General features: G+C 34.3%; 1 protein-coding gene across 1 annotated transcript in view; it reads right to left on the minus strand.

Annotated features, from left to right (window-relative positions):
* Window positions 1-548: 548 nt before the first annotated feature.
* LOC131198230 (collagen alpha-3(VI) chain-like) overlaps window positions 549-19,358 on the minus strand; it is a 126,194-nt gene continuing 107,384 nt past the window's right edge. The window contains exons 25-31 of the mRNA XM_058182722.1: window positions 17,235-17,297; window positions 10,639-10,689; window positions 9,129-9,164; window positions 8,840-8,902; window positions 5,938-6,000; window positions 1,084-1,119; window positions 549-593 (exon numbers count right to left, since the gene is read on the minus strand). Of these exons, the coding sequence (XP_058038705.1) occupies window positions 549-593; window positions 1,084-1,119; window positions 5,938-6,000; window positions 8,840-8,902; window positions 9,129-9,164; window positions 10,639-10,689; window positions 17,235-17,297 (357 nt within the window). The remainder of the gene's footprint in view (window positions 594-1,083; window positions 1,120-5,937; window positions 6,001-8,839; window positions 8,903-9,128; window positions 9,165-10,638; window positions 10,690-17,234; window positions 17,298-19,358) is intronic.

The raw sequence follows: 19,358 nt of genomic DNA on the forward strand, positions 1-19,358 counted from the left end.
CAAAATCCAATATCCAATGAAAAATTGGCTTCAGGTTGGATAAAACACTGAAAAAAATTGATATCACAATAGTAATATACCTTTTTAAAGCCAAAGTATATGTTAAAATTTAACTGAGCCCTGAAATAGCTTTGAAAAATTTGCTACTGTTCTGTTTAAATATAAAATATTAATGTAATTTAATATAAAAATTGATTTAATTTGGGAATCAATTTTAATTTAAAAAGCTAACATTGTTTGCTTTAAAACAGGAGAATTGTATTTCTAAAAGTTTTTATTTTCCTTCTTTTTTATCTTCATTGTGGCAATTCCCATTCTACTATAACCAATGTGTAATGATCTTTTTATAATATCATCAATGACTTATTCCACAGCTAGATTGCTATAGTTCTATCTCCCTTCAAAGTAAATTCAAGGAATATGTTTTCTTATAAAACTGTATGCTTAAATAATTTAATACAACTAGCCAAATAAAAATTAGTAGTTTTCTTAAACCTGATAATAGTTTTAGTACCATAGTGATAGTAGATACTGGTAGCCTGAAGTTATTACTTACGACAGTTTCCTCTTGTAAGGTTCACAAGTTGACAAGTCTGCAAACAACAGACAAAATAACACAATTAGTAGCATATCTCTATGTATATATGCTGAGAAATCTATAGAATTACTGTATATAGAAAGTATCCTATAGTTCTTGAGATTTTCTTCTTAGTTTTGAAGTTAGTTAGATTTAAAAAATGTTCCAAAGTTTTCATTTAGGCTGTTTCTCTTCTCCACATATGGTCTGCTTAACTCATAGTTGGCCAAATCAAGAGAATTTTTGAAAATCAACAGCTGTTGAAGACTGTTTTTATGCTTAAATATATATTTTTATAATTAAATTAATCCTGTATACAGAAAGGTTAGTAGTTCACAATATCAAATATAACAATACATACAGTGGTGGGATTCAGCCAGTTTGCACTACTTCGGGAGAACCGGTTGTTAACTTTCTGAGCAGTTTGGCAAACTGGTTGTTGGAAGAAATCATTAGGGCAGAGAACCAGTTGTTAAATTACTTGAGTCCCACTACTGAATACATACCGTCATAGCAGTTGTGCCTTTTGGACCTTTTAAACCCTGGAGAGAGAGAAAATAGATTTATAAAATCACATTAGAAAGAAGATAGTGAGATATAGACAGACAAACAGACAGACAGACAGACAGACAGACAGACAGACAGACAAAAAGAAGCAACACTAGATATTCTTAAACCAGTACTTTTTTAAACCCAACAATTTGGTATGCTTCTATCCTCATTCCATTTTTTAAAGTTTTTTTAATATAAAAAATATCAAATCAATGCATGAACAGGGTGGCACCTGGGTATCATACATTCAAATACAAATAACACTGATCAAGTTAATCATAATCCTTACATTTAATCCACTTATATATTTTAATAATAATATACACTTGTATTAAATTATAGTCTATCTTTGTTCAATTATTCCACATTTTCTCGTTATTACTTTCATTTTATGATATAAAAATGTATACACTAATATTGCCCCTTGTTTCTATCACTTATTCTAGCTTTTAATCATATCACCCTTTATTAAGAGACTTTCTCTTACTTTCTTCAATATTTTAATTACTATACTTTAAAAGAAAGATAGGAAAAAAGAAAGTGATTCAAAGCAACAATATAAAAAGAAGAAAAAAATCATCTATCCATCATCCCTTGCCTGCTTCAATACTTTAATTGCTATGCTTTTTTTTTTTTACTTGCCTCCCAAATTCCTCTCTTAAATCTTTGCCTCCACCTATATCTACTTTTTGGATATTTGATCTAGGTATTCATCCCACCTCTACCCTCTTCCACTGCCTAATTTCTAACATTTCTATCCAGGCTCCAATCTTCCTTTCAAACATATCTTCCCACTCTCTTAATATATTTTTCCCCTGGTTTAATTCATCAATCATTATTATTTTCATTGTTGCCTCCTCTTTCTCTTTCTCCTTCTTCATTCTTTCTGTTGACTCCTTCTTTTCCTGGGTGTCTTTTTTTTTTTTTTGAATTTATATCCCGCCCTTCTCTGAAGACTCAGGGCGGCTTACATTGTGTTAATGTAGTGTCTTTACTCATCATCCCTCATACGGTATTTTTCACTTTTTCCATAATCTCCTTGAATCATTTCTCCATGAGAAAAGATCTTTCTCTTTTGTATTTTGAAAAAATAAGTCCATCTCCTTCACAATTCTACACATCTCTTCCTTATTTATTTTTTTTAAAACAAATTTTTATTGATTTTTTAGTTCCCCCCCACACACACACACATACATAATTTATGAACAGAGTATTGGCCATATCATATCTTAAACAATTCAATATATTCAAATATATTTTATTTAGTTACAGTTTTTGCCAAAGTATTCTTTTTTCATAGTTTTTATTCATTTCCTAATATTTCCTTGCTCATTTTATTAAGTCACATCTTCTTTCGCCCTCAAGTTCTAATTTCTCCATTTTTATTCATGATCACTCTCTTTCATTCTTTTTTTTTAACTATGTCAATTTTTATCCTAATATATTCAAATATATTCGGGATTGCCTTTCTTCCATTTCATCTTTTCCTTTTCACAGCAATCCTTTCTTCTCCTCTCCCTCCTTTCCCTCCCTCCTTTCTTCTCTCCTCTCCTACTATTTCTCTATTTCCCCTTCCTTTCTCCCCCTCCACTCTACTTCTTCCCTATCTAACCTTCTTTCCTACTCTTTCCCCTACCTTTCCTCCTCTCCTCTTCCCTTTCTTCTTTCTCTCTCCCTCCTTCTCCCTTTCCATCTCTCTCCTTCTTCTTATCTCTCTCCATTGCTGTATTTATTTTCAATTTTTCTGGTGTCCAGACAACCCCAATTTTCTCATTTATTATGCATATTTCTCAAACCTCCCCTCCTATATTTTAGTAATTAACATTGTCTTCATCTTATTCCATTTATATCATACAATCAATTAATGCAACTTTCCACCTCTTATTTTCTTAAAGTTTTTGTTCACAATTCAATACTTATTATTTTCTTCCAATAATGTACATCATTTACTAACATTTCAATTTTATTCCCTTTTACATATTTATTTTTTATTTATTTTATTTTATTTTCTCACAAAGTATATATAAGCATAAGCATGAAATAATTATACAGTATATAAGCATATATATAAGTATGAGTATGTAATAACTATATTAATTGGATATAATGAAAGGAAACAATAGGACAGGAACGGTAGGCACAATTGTGCTCTTATGCACACCCCTTACAGACCTCTTAGAAATGGGGTGAGGTCAATAGTAGACAGGTTTTGTTTGAAGCTTTTGGGATTTTGGGAAGAGACCAAAGAGTCAGGTAGTTTATTCCAGGCATTAACAACTCTGTTACTGAAGAGTCATATTTTCTGCAATCTTAATTTCAATATTTTCACTTATAAACCATGCTATCTTTCACATTTCATCTGCTGGATTTTCCATTCTTTTATATATTTAAAATTTATTTCCTTACCATCAAATTTAATTCTCTCTCATTCCATGCATTCTCAGACACAAACAGAAAAAGAAAACATATATCCCATTATATGTTCCATATTTAATTTACTTCTCCTCCTTTTCTTTTTTAAATTTCCTTCATTCATTTCAACCTTTTTTACTACCTTTTTACAATAATCCATTTATTTCTTCTAATTTCCATTATTCCAGAAAAAAAAGAAAAAAAGAAAGTTTCTACCATAATTTTAGTTTCTTTTCTACCATTCATTTTTTCCTTTTAACCATTTTCTTTCAGTCTCTCCCAGATCTCATCTTTTAATATTTTTCTCCCTTTCTCCCGTTCTTTTATCTTCTTCTTTCTCCCTTTCTTGCATCCTCTTTTCCACCTTTCTCTGACTTTTACTCTTTTAATTTTCTTGGTCAATTTTTCTCTATTTCCTCCTTTTCTCTTTGTTCTGTCATTGCTAATACCAGTGTAATCATCTATTTTTTGACTCTTTTAATTTTCTCCCTCAATCTTTTCTTTTTTCCCTTTCTTTTTTAAAATACCTTTCCATCTCTCCATTTTTATTCTTTCACTATCAATCCTAATATGATCATCTGTATTATTCTCACTCATTTCTTTTTCAACATTATATTTTTGTTCTTGTTTCCTCATAGTTTCTTCATCATTTCTTTTTTTATTTTTAAGCCACAGTTCTGCTTCTTTGTTCCCATTAAAGGACTCTCAAACCATTTGAAGCATTTCCCATAATTCCTTCCAATTCTCCATGTTTTTGATATGAGAAGAAAAATGTTTTAGATTTATTTATCTTAACTTATATTTAGTCCAAATTCAAGTCCAAAATATTGTCTCTCTCCCCCGCCCCCCCTTTTTTTTCTATTTCCAAATGGAAGCCAGTTCAAATGTGTTTTTTTCCCCTAGATCGTCCAGGTTTCAATTTCAATCTTGATCTTTACCACAGCTGTTCAAACAAGTACTCCTTCAATGTTCCAATGTTCCTCCATACAATGTCATTTCTTTTTTCTTCTCCGGCAATGAATCCAATCCACAACTCCCAGCAACAAAATGTCATTTGTTAATACACAAAAGCAGTTTCTTTTTCTTCCTCTGTTAAATCCTTTCGTTACCAAAAGATGCTTCCTCTCAGTCTTCTTCTCCTTCCAACATTTACATTTTCTTCCAAAACCAATTTTAAATCCAGATGGAATGTTGTTTCTTTTAGGGCTTTTGTCTTGTAAATCCTCTTTGTTGTTTGCTTCCTCTCACTTTAATTTTATGCATGCCAATTAGTTGCTGACTTCAAGCTGGAAAATTTTTGAGCTTTAAAAGATTTTTCTTCTTGACTGTGAGTAGGCCAATCGCTCACAATACTCTGTTCTGATCTTCCCTCCTGCTTAAGCTTTTTGTGTGGCTGTTCTGACTTTGGCAGCTTCTAATGGCTGCCTTTCCTGTCGTTGGGTCAAAGGGTGGATGCCGATGCTGCAGGGAATTTGTTTTTAATTATTACTTTAAAATGGTTTTATGTTTGACAAACTGCCCAAGGAGCTGCTGATCCAGTTCTACAGAGGAATTATTGAGTCTGTCATTTGCACCTCTATAACTGTCTGGTTTGGTTCTGCAACCCAACAAGAAAGACATAGACTTCAGAAGATAATTAGAACTGCAGAAAAAATAATTGCTACCAACCTGCCTTCCATTGAGGACCTGTATACTGCACGAATCAAGAAGAGAGCCGTGAAAATATTTACAGATCCCTCACATCCAGGACATAAACTGTTTCAACTCCTACCCTCCTACCCGCTATAGAGCACTGCACACCAGAACAACTAGACACAAAAACAGTTTTTTCCTAAAGGCCATCACTCTGCTAAACAAATAATTCCCTCAACACTGTCAAACTATTTACTAAATCTGCACTACTATTAATCTTCTCATCGTTCCCATCACCAATCTCTGTATGACTGTATGACTGTAACTTTGGTGCTGGTAATCCTTATGATTTATATTGATATTGATTATTCCTGATCGCTTATTTGTACCCTATGCTTATCATTAAGTGTTGTATCATTAAGTGTTAAATTGTACCCTATGACCATCATTTGTGTTGTAAATGTTGTACCTTGATGAAGGTATTTTTTCTTTTATGTACACTGAGAGCATATGCACCAAGACAAATTCCTTGTGTATCCAATCACACTTAGCCAATAAAAATTCAATTCAATTCAATTCTATTCTATTCTATTCTATTCTATTCTATTCTATTCTATTCTATGTTTCATATTGTATGATATAAACTTGTAGGAGTGTTTTGGAGTCTAGTGATAAAGAAAATCAGTCAATAAATTTTGGTAATGTAATTTGATCAATACTGAGTTTCAGATACCAATATTAGGTTAAATTTATATTCATATTACCATTCTTCCGGGTGGTCCTTGCCTGCCTGGATTACCCCTTGCCCCTGGTGTTCCATTTCTGGCCTTAAACAAATACAAAGAGCATATTTATTCTACAATGACAAGGCAACCTAGCTTAATTTTCATTACAAAAATTGCTTGAATGTTGTTTATTAGATATACATTAAAGCAACTGGACTCTTGTTTAAAATAGCTGAATCTAGGTATGATAATTACATGCATCAGTCTCTTTATCTAACCTAAGATGATAATCAAACAGACTTCCGGTTTGGCCCCACCTTTCTCGCTGGGTGCCTAACTTAAGGCACTCCGCACTGGATATCGTAAAAGCCAGTGAAAACAGCGAAAAACAGCTGTTCCCAGCTTCGATTTCTCTCTCTGGTTGAAAGAGAGAGGATAGAGCTGCAGGAGGGAGTGGTAGATTCCCCTAGGGGCTTTGTTTTTCTTATGCAGAGTCCCGAAGGGTTTGAATCCCATTGAAATCCTGCTATCTCCGGTCTTCAGTGCGTGCCTGCAAAAGCAGGAAAAGGGGAAGGTGTCAACCTCTGCTCAAATGATTTCTTTTTGTGGATTCCTATATGCAGACGGAAGAAGCACGAGTGAACAATTATTGGATTGCAAGTATTTTTTATTTCCTGACTTCCACCTTTTAAAAAGAGAAACTTTTTTTCCCCTTGCTTTAACTGATTGTTTAAAATGGCGTTTGAGAAAGTGAAAGTAAAGAGCAAGCTGCATAATTAAGAAGCTGGGAAATACTATTTGTGGATTGTAATGAATTGAACTCTCCTATACTTAAAGGAAAAAAGGTGTTTATTTGCTGAGAATGTGAAAGTGAATGGAGATTTTATCTTATTGTGTTGGAGTGTGGACTGTTGGATTATATTAGTTTGTTTAAGTATTTCATAAGGGGATTCTCCGTAAGAACTTCACCGTGAAGGTTCTTTCAGAAGAATGGATCCGTGACTTTATACAGGATTATACAGAAAGAATGTATTTAATTATTCAAAAATACGAATTGATACAAAATGGGGATGTTTTGGATGAGAGCTTGGAGGAAATTAACCAGTGTAATCAGAAGGGAATGGGGGTACAAACAAAAATGGATAAAAATGAAGATATGATCGTGAATAAACAAGATGATCTAAGTTTAGATGAAATGCCTGAATCTGTGTTACAAGAGGCTGTCTCCTGAATTGGAAAAATTCACAGGGTTAATGCTTTCCAAGAGTTTTCTTTCCGGACTGATGGAATATATGGCAGTAACTTGTGGATTGTTGGACATAAGGAACTATTAGGAAATATTGTGATTGACTTTTTAAAAGGAGTAATGAAGGAAAGACAGAGACTAATGCATCAAATAAAATGGCAAGAGATAAAAGTATTATCCTTGAAAGAATCTTTTTTTGAAATATTAACAGATAAAAATATTAGCGTCCCTGAAAGACTTTATGTGAGAAAGATCTGGAAGAAATAGGTTGATTACATGTTTCACATCTATCATAAAAGACTAAATATTTGGATTTATATTGGATTTTGAATATAAAGTTAAGATACTGTAATTTTTTGTATTCAAATTATATAATGTGTTCTACTGAATTGCAAATAGAATATTCTTGAAAGATCTTATGTAAGAAAGATTTGGGGGGAAAATTATATGTTTATAGAAGCTATTCTATAGATATTCTCTGAATTGGATTGGACTTTTACGCATTAGCTGGCTTTAAATACTTTAGGATTAATTTGTTCTATTGATTTACATATTTTATTATTGTTAATTGTTAATTTTATTTTATTTTTTTTTGAGGATTTTGATTTTGTAAGGAGGAAGTCAGAGTTAGAGAGGAAAAATTGGTATAATAGTTTTGGGAATTTTTTTAGCATATGTTTGTTTTATTTTTAACTATACCTTGTGTTTGTTCCGGGAAGTCAGGGGGGAGGGGTTTGTGAAGGAGGAGGATGGGGTTGGGGAAAGGGAAATTTTTGTAAAACTTTTTGAATAAAAAAAAAATCAAACAATAACAGCCATACTAATACATGCCTTGCAAATAATTTTCACAATGAATTCTACTTAGGAATACTTTAGAAAAGTGTGTAGAAATTGCAATTGTTACAAAATGCTGATAGGGATTCACATGCAAGACCATGTTATCATATGGTACTATTGTCATATCCAACTATGACATAGTTATTAAGTTGATAATTACTAATTTTTGCAATCATCATCACCCCTCAAGAGTTTAGGTCCAGGTTTTTTAGGGACCACTTTCTCGTATATGGACCTGCCATTACTCTAAACTCTAAACTCAGACTATTGGAAAACTTTAGGTGATCTGAAAAGAACACTTCTATTCCCCAGTATATGGGAATGACCTTGGCAGAAAAAGGGAAGAGCCACAGACAGTAGGCAATGATAAGCAACTGAACCCACAAAAAGAATAGGGGCATGGCATATATCTCAGAAGGGACCATGTCCAATATTTTGAATATAAAGGCAAAGGGGGAGAGGTGTACTTTTGCAAAATTCTGATAATGAAACCTTGCAATAAAGTTAGAGCTAGTACTTCTATGTGTGCTTTTTGTCTGCACTATCTCGGAAGGCAGACACACACAGCATTACATCTCTGTTTCCACATCCAATGTCTTATTTTGAAATTAAAGGGGGCATCATCTGCATAACTTTTTTAAAAATGGAAAATAAGGAGAACAGTAAGTAAGAATAATTTCTGAGGCAGCAAGTGACTCGGAAATAAATGAGACCAATAATCACACTGAAACAAATATTTCCTAACATGCTGCTCTTAAATCGGCTGTACATACAAGAAAAAAGAAAATATATAACAGTGTTGAGGGCCATTAAAAACTCCTGTCTCTGAAAACAGAAGCAGCAATGAACATGGATTACCCTTTGTTCTTTAATTCCTTTGGCACCTTTATTGCCAGGATTGCCTGGATCACCAACTTCTCCCTACAAAAGAAGCAGAAGCAGAAATTGTAACCAGGGACCTGCAATCTTAGAATCCCATGACCCCACCTCCCTTCTAAAAAAATAATAATTTTGATACATAAATTGTTTTTTTTAAATGTTATAAGAGGTGAGAGCAGAGAGAATAGAGAATGGATAAAGTTACCTAGTGCTATAACCCCAACCCAAAGTTTACAACTTCACTATCACAACATTCGCTCTTGCATACCTGTCGTCCAGTGTTTCCAGGAGATCCAGTCAATCCCTGATATTAGTAAAACAAAAATACAATGTTGGTTTTCAAATTGCTTATTCATGGTTTAAGAAAAAAATTAATGGACATTCTTCTTTTTAATTACTCTTTAATTAAATAAATATGTGGCATTATTTTACTCAACTGCCATCTTGGAAAACTAAATCCATAACTGAAATAGTTTATGTCTTTTAATTGATTCAACAATTGTCTATCACAATCCTTAATGTCCGAAATAGGTTTTCCTACAATACATCTGGTTTGACTTATTGCAAGCCTTATATCCAGGACAAAGGAAATGACCAAATACAGTCACCTACTTAGAATTGCTTCTCTGTTGACATACTAAAGAATTATTTGGGTTAACAATGTTAACTACATAAAGAAAAATAGCAGTAGTTCCTGCACAGAACAAATGGAACACACTTATGGCTTAACCACCATTTTCTTTAAATACATAAAATTTCATGGAAAATATTACCCAAATAGGTCTCCAGCAATTAAGATGCAGAATATAAATATTTCTGTGCAATTCTTTACATGTTAGTTTACCAACAGCATTATAGGAGATTACTCTGGCAGTTAAGGTAAAATAGCACAGATCCAATCAGTTCTGTTACAAGGCCCATTTAAAAGCAAACTGTAAAACAGTTGGCTAGTCTTTGTCTGCAGTAATAGTTCATGTAAAAACCAGAGAGTCTATCCATCTTGTAAAAGTGTTTTTTCAGTCTTTCAAGAAGAAGGAATTTCTAATGAAGGAATCTTTTTATATTTCCTGATGTATAAATTAGATGGTCACTGGAATGTTCTTTATGATGTAAGAAAGATTGGTTTAGTTTCTTCCAAACTCAAACTATATTTTCTTTCAGTTATAATGCCATAAGAATTTAGCACTGTTTATATTTCCTCCCCACCTCATTTTATGGTATCCTAAAATTGTTTGCTTTTGATACAGAAAACCCTGATGGTCAAAATTGGAGCTTATTCTAATAAATGTTGCATAAAATTAGCATTTTAATGTTAATTTGGAATGGGACTGATTTCCATGACTACTTCAGCCAAAATGTTTAGAATTTTTAATTTAGTTCTCCATTGATGAACTGAACTTTATTATTTTCTATTGCCTGCCATGAAATGGTTTGGATGCACAGACCTGTATTTCTGATAGTTGTTTGTGAATTTTGCAAGCATGGAATGAGATCTTTGTTTGCAAGAAATGAAAACAACCATTTTCTACTTACACAAACAGCTAATGTAATCTATTACTTACTTATTTTTAAAGAATTAGATCCTCATAACCCACTCAAAACGCAATCACTAGGAATGTTAAGCCCCATGTAATCAGAAAATCTTTTAATAGGTTGACTCCAATTTATTTTTATTGAGGGGTACATAAGATGTATTCTCAAATAGTTAAAGCCCTAATGTTTAGTATTATCAATAAATTATGTTTATTTGTTCAGAAAGACTAAAGTATGATTCTTACCTTTGTGCCTTTTCTTCCTATAAAGCCATAGCCATTACTACCATCAAAGCCCTATAAAATATGGGAAAAAATAAATGGCTACTTAATCTTAAGGTATTCTATTGGGGCAAGCCTAACATTAGCCAATAAGAGCTAATTTGGTGTAGTAGTTAAGGCGTCAAGCTAAAAATTAGGAAACCCTAAGTTCTAGTCCTGCCATGGCCATGAAGCCAGCTGGTGGCTTTGGGCTAGACACTTTCTCTCAGGCAAACCGCTTTTGAAAACCTTGCCAAGAAAATTGCAGGGACTTCTCCAGGTGAGAAGAGTTGGACATGAGCCAACATTTTTAATCAGCTAGTTCTAGGTAACAAGAAAAGATGGGGAATGAATATTTCTTTCATTTATTACTTTGTTTATGACTGCTAGACATAGAGATATTTTTGGATGTTTTGTCTAGGGTACCAAAATAGCTTAATAAATCTAAAATAACATAAATGTTAAACAGAGAGGTTCTGCTACATCTCAAGCAGCCAAATGCACTGGAATGCACCATGTGTTGGAAAATTCTCAGTCAGGTAAGCAGGAGGGATCAAGCAGGAAACTAGCCTTAAGTCCTTGTGCAAGAGGCATAAGCTTGACCATTGCCATTCCAAACTCCATGGAACCTTATCTGGTAGTTCCCAAGGGAAGGCAAACAGTCTAGGGAGAGTATTGTAATATAGATAAAAGACAATAAAGGTGTTGACTTAGACCTTTCATAACTAGATCTGGTTGTTTTTGACTGACACCATATGACCTTGGAGCACTGACATTTCAAGAAGGATGTGGGACCAAAAGTGTACTGGTTGTAATAGCAAGATACAATATGTAACAAATAATTGGGTATATTTTAGATGAAGTAACTGAAACCATGAAAAGTCTGAAAATACCATAATTTCTCTTCTTGCCTTGGGGAGATTGTTTGGTTCCTTATAGGCAATCCTAGCTAAATGACTATCTTTTTTAGTTATCATTTGCAGTTACAAATGATAATGAATGGTAATGGCAAAGGAAAGTAAAATCATAAGCATAGTCATAGTTTCACTTAGCAACCACTTCATTTAAAGACCAAGTTGCTGGTCCCAGTTGTAGTCACTAAACAGAGACTGCCTATATTCAGAAAGCTACACTGCCAAAACTGCAGAAAAAGAAATACAAAAGACAGAAATTACCAAATAAGTTTTTTGAGATGGTAATTTAATTTAAGAGATGCGTGGAGACAACTGAATCCAGAGAAAAAACAATACACCTTTTTCTCCCATCTACACAATTCCTGGTTGTGCATAGATATGAATCCAGAATTGATAAATAATTTGGAAGAGATAGATATAATGCCAAACACTTGGACAGACCATAGTCCCTTAACATTAAATTGGAAAAGCAAAGGAAAAAAAGGAAATGGACTTTAGATCAAAGAATTATAAAAGAAAACCCTTACATACAAACAATGGAAAGGGAATTAGAGAATTTTTTTTGGGGGGGGGGGGAATAGGAATGAATATACAACACCACAGAACTTATGGGACACCGCCAAAGCATATATGAGGGGGATTATCATAGTGTATGTGGCAAGGAGGAATAAAGGGAAAAGGGAACAACAAGTATCATTATTGGAGAAATTTTAAAAATTAGAAATAGCCCTACAGAAAGAACCTCAAAATGTGAAAATTATAGAGGAAAGAGAATCAGTGAAACATAAAATTAACATACTACAACAGGAGGCAATGATATGGAATATAAAACTGGTAAAACAAAATTATTTTGAAACAGCAAATAAAACAGGAAGATGGTTAGCCCACAAATCGAAAAAAGAAAAAGCTAAAAAACTGATACAGCATTTACAAGATGCATAAGAAAATTTGCACTATAAGACAGGAGAAAAAAAAAACATTATTCAAAAGTATTTCCAAACACTATATAGCCAGTAAAGCATTGCAGACGAAAACATTATAAAATATTTATGGGAGAGAAATTTGCCAAATATATTAGAGGAAATAGGGAAATGTTGAATGATAAAATTACTGTAACAGAATTGAAAGAGGCAGTCAAAAAGCAAAAAAATAATAAAACCCCAGGACCAGATGGAATTCTGGCTAAAGTATATAAAATATTTCAAGAATCTTTAGAAGAAATTATGTTGGAAATATATAATGAGGTATTGGAGAGAGCCAAAATGCCAAACTTGTGGACAGAGGCATATATAACATTAATCCCAAAAGAATATACAGACAATCAACACATTTAAAACTATAGGCCAATCTTGCTGTTAAATTCCAATTATAAAATTCTGGCGACAATAATGGCAGAAAGATTTTAAAAAATACTAAACAAAATTATTCATTCAGATCAAAATGAGTTTCTACCCAAATGAAAAATTAAAAACAATAAAATAATTATAATGAATATATTAGAGTATTATGAGGCCCATCCTGAAAGATAACTGGCATTAATATTGGTGGATGCACAGAAGGCATTTGACAACTTAAATTGGCAATTTCTAATTATTTAATTAATTGGGATGAAATTTGGTGAAAAATTTATAGAAATGATTAGGACAGTTTATTCAAATCAAACCTCAAGAGTTATAGTAAATGGAGAGCTAATGGAAAAAGTTGATATAAATAAAGGGGTTCGGCAAGGCTGTCCATTATCTCTGTTATTATTCATTCGCTCATTAGAAGTTCTATTGGCTCAGATAAGGAGAAATAAGAAAATAAAAGGGTTAAAAATTAAAAAAGAGGAATATAAAATGCAGGCTTTTGTGGACAATATGGTGTTTATAATAGAGGACCCCTTGGAAACGGGAGAAATTTTATTACAGGAAATAGAAAAATTTGGCATAATCATGGGCTTAAAAATAAACAAAAATAAAACAAAGATACTCACCAAAAATCTAATGAAAAGTCAAAATGAGAAATTAGAGAATAAATTAGAAATTCAAATTGTAAACAAAAGTAAAATATCAGGAAAACGGCAAGTATATCCTCAATAAAGGAAGATAACTATTTGAAGCTACTGAACTAAATTCAAAAAGATTTAGAGGGATGGGCTAAATTACAAATATCATTGATTGAAAGAATTGCTATCATTAAGATGAATGTTCTACCCAAAATTTTATATCTATTTCAAACGGTTCCTATAAACTGGGGAGAAATTTCTTTGAAAAATTGAATAAAATTATTAGTAAATTTATATGGTTGGGGGAAAAGCCTAGAATCAAATTAAAACTCTTACAAGACTCCAGAAATAAAGGTGGCTTTGGCCTTCCAGATTAGGAACTTTATCATCAGGTTGCTATAATATCATGGCTCAAAGAATGGATAAATCTAAAAAATGAAAGAATTCTGACGATTGAGGGGCATGATTTAAAGACAAGTTGGCACTTTTTTGGGAGGGAAAGAACAAAGCCCACACTTCCAAAGACATCAGGTGAGAGAAGTATTGCTGTAAATTTGGATCAAAATTAAAAGGATTTTTTATACAAAAGTACCAAGATGGATATCAACAATGGAAGCCTTGGCTTACCCCAATTTAATTGACTTAAACAAAATAGTTACATATAAAGAATTGTTAGACAGACAAGGAAATTTGAAATCAAAACAAGAACTATTAGAAAAGGACTATTAGAAGAAGGAATTAAAATAGACTGGTGGCCTTATTTACAGATCCAAACAAAATACAAAATAGATTTAGAATTATATGGCTTTCAAAATGGACAATAAGAAATAGATAAAATATTAATAGGAACAGATGATAATATAGTTAGCAAAATATATAACTGCCTCCTCAAATTTAAAATGGAAGAGGAAATGGTGAAGGAAATAATGATAATTTGGATGCAAATTTTTGGATACAACATAGAATTGGAATATTGGAAAAAAATATGGGGAACAAATTATAAATGACGTTGTCAGCCGCCTTCAAAGAAAATATTTATAAAATGTTTTATAGGTGGCATTTACCCCTGGTGAGATTGGCTAAGATGTCTCCAAACAATTCACCGCACTGTTGGAAATGCAACCGTGCACAAGGGACATACTACTACATGTTGTGGACATGTCCCAAAGCAAGATATTACAGGCTTAAAATTAAAAAATGGTTGGAGGAAATGACGGGGAAAATAGGTATGAAACTGGAATTATTTTTGTTAGGGATTATAAAACAAAAAATGACTAAAGAAATTCAACACCTCATACTCCATATAATTACAGCCGCTAGAATTTCATTTGCCCAAAACTGGAAGCAACAATATACTCCAACAAACATGATAATTATAAAACAGGTGCTAGAGTGTGCAGAAGCAAATAAATTGACGATGGAATTTAAGGACAGACAGGAAATTATTTATTATGAAATATGGAACAGATGGTATGATTGGCTGGAAAAGGAATCGAAAATTAATGGATAGTATATAGTAAAAAAGAAGATATTATAATGAAATGTTATATTTAATGTGTAATAAGTATGTATATAAAATGTATTGATTATATAAATATGTAACAAACAAAATGTATATATATATATATATATATATAATATATATAATCGGCCAAAAGATAGTGGATATTACCAAAAATGCCAGTATTGGAAAGCTGTAAAAATGTAATTATGATTTAAAGATGTAAAAGTTGAGTAAAAACAATTTTTAAAAAAGAGTTTAACAAATGTCTTGCTATTACCAAAAATCAAATATCTTAACTCCAGTGACCAGTTCTTCTTTCAGAATATTGAGCTTTATATCAAGTTAAAAACAAGATGCATTGGGAACTTGAGGAGTCCAGTGTTTTAAAAATAGGATTATTTCATAAAATAATTCAGAAGACAACTGCATTGCTGCTGGATGACCACATATAAGAGATTAAAAAAGGCAATTTAGCAGCCACAACCATATCATTAAAGCTTTTCTCTTTTTTATTTCCATCACAATGCATTTTAAAGGGGCATGAATTGGGGTGAAATGCTCCCGGTTCGAACCAGATTGCGCAATCTGGTAGCGATGTGGGCGGGTAGTTCGGAGAACTGGTAGCAAAAATCCCTGCCTCCCCACCCATGCCCACCTAATCACCCGGTCCCCACTTACCTACTTGGCAGCTTCCTGCTTCTTTTGGTCTCGCTCGCTATTCCGGCCTTGCTTCGGCTGCTGCAATCAATTGCATCAGCTAGTAACTCAATCTGCCTGCCTTTTCCTTTGAATTGGGTAAGTAATGGGGCAGGGAGCTTTAAAAAAATAGTTAATTGGGGTTTTTTTAGGAGTTTTTTTTTTAGACATAGCAATTTAAAGTTAAGGAAGTTTTAAAGTTAAGGAAGTTTTAAATTTAGCTGCTTTTATCTAAAAATATAATTAAAATAAAATAAAATAATAAAATAAAATATTCATGCAGCTTTCTGAGATTTGGTGTGTTTCTGTAGTGTTTCACTCTAACTACACAAACACACAAAATCTCACAAAGCTGTATGTGGCATTTTGTATGTGTGTGTGAGTCTGTTGTGTTGTGTTGTGTTGTGTGTGTGTGTGTGTAAAGTGTGAAAGTTGGTTTTTGGGCTTTTTGTGGCTGTGTGAGTTTCCTGCTTGTGGCAGGGGCCATTTTGGGTGAGGTGCAGCTGCTTTTACATTGTGTGTGAGTCAGTTGTGTTGTGTTGTGTGTTTGTAAAGTGTGTGTCGTGTCCCCCTCCCCCTCCGACGACGGGGTCTAGAAAGTCTGTATTAAGTGTGGCCACGAAGCCTCTGCAGCTTTGCCAAATTCCTTTCAGATTTCTCAGGGCAGGCAGCAATCCAAGTTGTGACTTCAGCAAACGAAAGGAGACTTTGCTTGACTCAAAGTTGCTTGACTCAAGCTGATCCTTTATATAGGCTGTGGGGTATGGTTCCATGACTCAGCACTTATCCAGGCCTGCCCCTCCCTTCCTTCTGCTGACATCGCCTCTCAGATCTCCGGAAGCGGGGATCCATCCACTGTGAATTCCCTTCCTCTGGATCGGCTGCCGGTAATTCTAGCACGTGGCTAGCTCCCTGCTCACACGCTGTAGGAGTGAGGTTTGTTTGTTCATTCCTGACATTCTGTCCGGGCATGGGGCCAAGGCTGAGGGCTGGAGGCATACCAGGCTGTTCTTCTTCATTATCAGACTTTGAATCTGATAGCAGGCCCGGGAGGTGACAGGAGGGGCCCGGCTAAGGAGAGGAGGGAGGGCGAGGCACAACAGTGTGAAAGTTGGTTTTTGGTACCTCTTATTGTTTTGTTTACTTTATTATTTTTGTTATTTATTGTTATTGGCCATGCTCACCCAGTCACCTGACTACCAAGCCATGCCCACCAATTAAGCCACGCCCACAGAATCGGTAGGGAAAATTTTTAGATTTCACCCTGGCATGAATTCAATTGCATGATTGTGGCTGCCATCTTCATTTTTTTTTATCCCGCTGTTAATATTCTTTAATGCTGCTTTTTTCCTTAAATGAAACAAATTTTCTTAATACTAAGATAAAACTCTTCCAAACAACAACAACAAAAGATAAAGAAGTATCAGTCAAATAAACCATTAAAAAAAGAGGAATTCAGAAGAAGTCAGGTAAAACTCACAGGAAAACCTCTTGTTCCAGGTAGCCCCTTTTGCCCTTTTTCTCCAGGATCACCTTGTTCACCCTTTCATGGAATAAAAGAGATATTAGCCACCCAACAGTGTAAACTACTGCTATAATGATCCAGTTGCAGTTTTCTTGCTCCCACCAAAGCAAGAAACATGGTTCTAACTGTACTTACGTTAGACTCCAAGGAGGGTTTCATGTAACGAAATAACAGAAATAATGAACCTCCTGTCCTTTTCATAGAAAGCTAAATGCCAGGGAGCAGGATCCTGACTCACTGTTCTATCTAGGAAGGTTTGAATTATGGTAAATGCTGAAAATTCTCTGTACAAAAGTTTAGGTACAGCAAAAGTTTAGGTACTTATTCTTAGCATAATGCCACAATGCAACATAATGCTGAGGCAAGAGAACATATTCACATGAGAAATCAGTGGGATTTAGCTGATTGGAAAATAACATCAAAGATAAGAATCTCTGTACAAAATGTTCACTTTTTGTACCAATAATATTGGGCATGGAAGTCTTAGTCAACATCACTAGCTTGGATTTACAAGTCAGCTAACATTTTGAGGTTAAAAGATTTGCTGCTGCTTCTTTCAAAAGAAAAGTTCAGCGAACCCAACTCTGATGATTCTCATCTAACATATAATAAATGGGATGTTAGTGAATATCAGAGTTAAAGTCCTTACTCAATCTTCTCATACTTACACTTCTATAGGTATATCATTTTATTTATTTATTTATTTTTATTTATTTAATTTTGTCATAACAATATACACAAAAAGATTATATAATATGTAAACATATATATGATGAGAAACAAGGAAGTATAAGCATATATATATATATATATATATATATATATATATATATATATATATATATATATATATATATATATATATATATATATATATATTCTGAGGTTTTCGGTGTTTGTATGTAGGTCTTTGGTTATTCGGGTTTTCTCCGCGTAAAATTGGAAGTGTCTTGGCGATGTTTAAAGTCTCATTCATCATCTTCAGGCTTCAACCGTGCTTCTGGGAGCAATGTGTGATTGCAGCTGTTTCTTCCTTTTTAACTGCTAGTGGGGGTTTGAACTGATTGGGTGGGAGCTTGGCTGTGCTCTGATTGGATGGGGGTTTTTTTGTGCTCTGATTGGCTGGGGGTGTGTCCTGTTTGAGTGGGGGCTTGGTTGTGCTCAGATTAGTCTGAGTTGCAGGGGGATTTGAGCTGGTGAGCTGCACTGCTCCTGTTTGGCTTCGTGTTCGTGGTCGTGCTACATCTTCGTAGTGGGTGTCAGTCTGCTGCATGTATGGATTGGAGGGGTTTGAAATGGCTAATGTTGCAGCTGCGGTCTGGCTTCTGGTCCTTGGTCGTGCTTCCTGATCAGTGTGGGTTTGGGTTTGCTTTCTGGGTGGATGTGCAGTGGTGACATCCTGTGTGGACCTCGTGAGTATGGGTCTGGTGTCATTCCTCGTGTTAAGGACTCGTTTGTCAATAAGGGCGGGTTTCCAAATTATTTATTTATTTATTTATTTATTGTTTATATTTATATACCGCCCTATCTCCCAAAGGACTCAGGGCGGTTTACAGGCATTTAAAAAACAAAAAATACAATAAATACAATTCTAAAAACAATTAAAAAACTTATTCAAAAGCCTTAATTAAAATATAAAATTAAAATTAAAACCCAAGATAAAACCACAAACTAAAATCTAACTCAGTCCTGCGCAGTTAAATAGATATGTTTTAAGCTCGCGGAAGGTCCGAAGGTCCGAAGGTCCAGCTGGCGAAGTCCTGGGGCAGTTCATTCCAGAGGGTGGGAGCCCCCACAGAGAACCCTTCCTGGGCGTCGCCAGACGACATTGCCTCGCTGACGGCACCCTGAGGAGTCCCTCTCTGTGAGAGCGCACGGGTCGGTGAGAGGTATTCGGTAGCAGCAGGCGGTCCCGTAGATAACCCGGCCCTATGCCATGGAGCGCTTTAAAGGTGGTCACCAAAACCTTGAAGCGCACCCGGAAGGCCACAGGCAGCCAGTGCAGTCTGCGCAGGATGGGTGTTATACGGGAGCCACGAGGGGCTCCATCTATCACCCGCGCAGCCGCATTCTGGACTA

The sequence above is a fragment of the Ahaetulla prasina genome, chromosome 4, assembly GCF_028640845.1.
Source record: "Ahaetulla prasina isolate Xishuangbanna chromosome 4, ASM2864084v1, whole genome shotgun sequence".
NCBI lineage: Eukaryota > Metazoa > Chordata > Lepidosauria > Squamata > Colubridae > Ahaetulla > Ahaetulla prasina.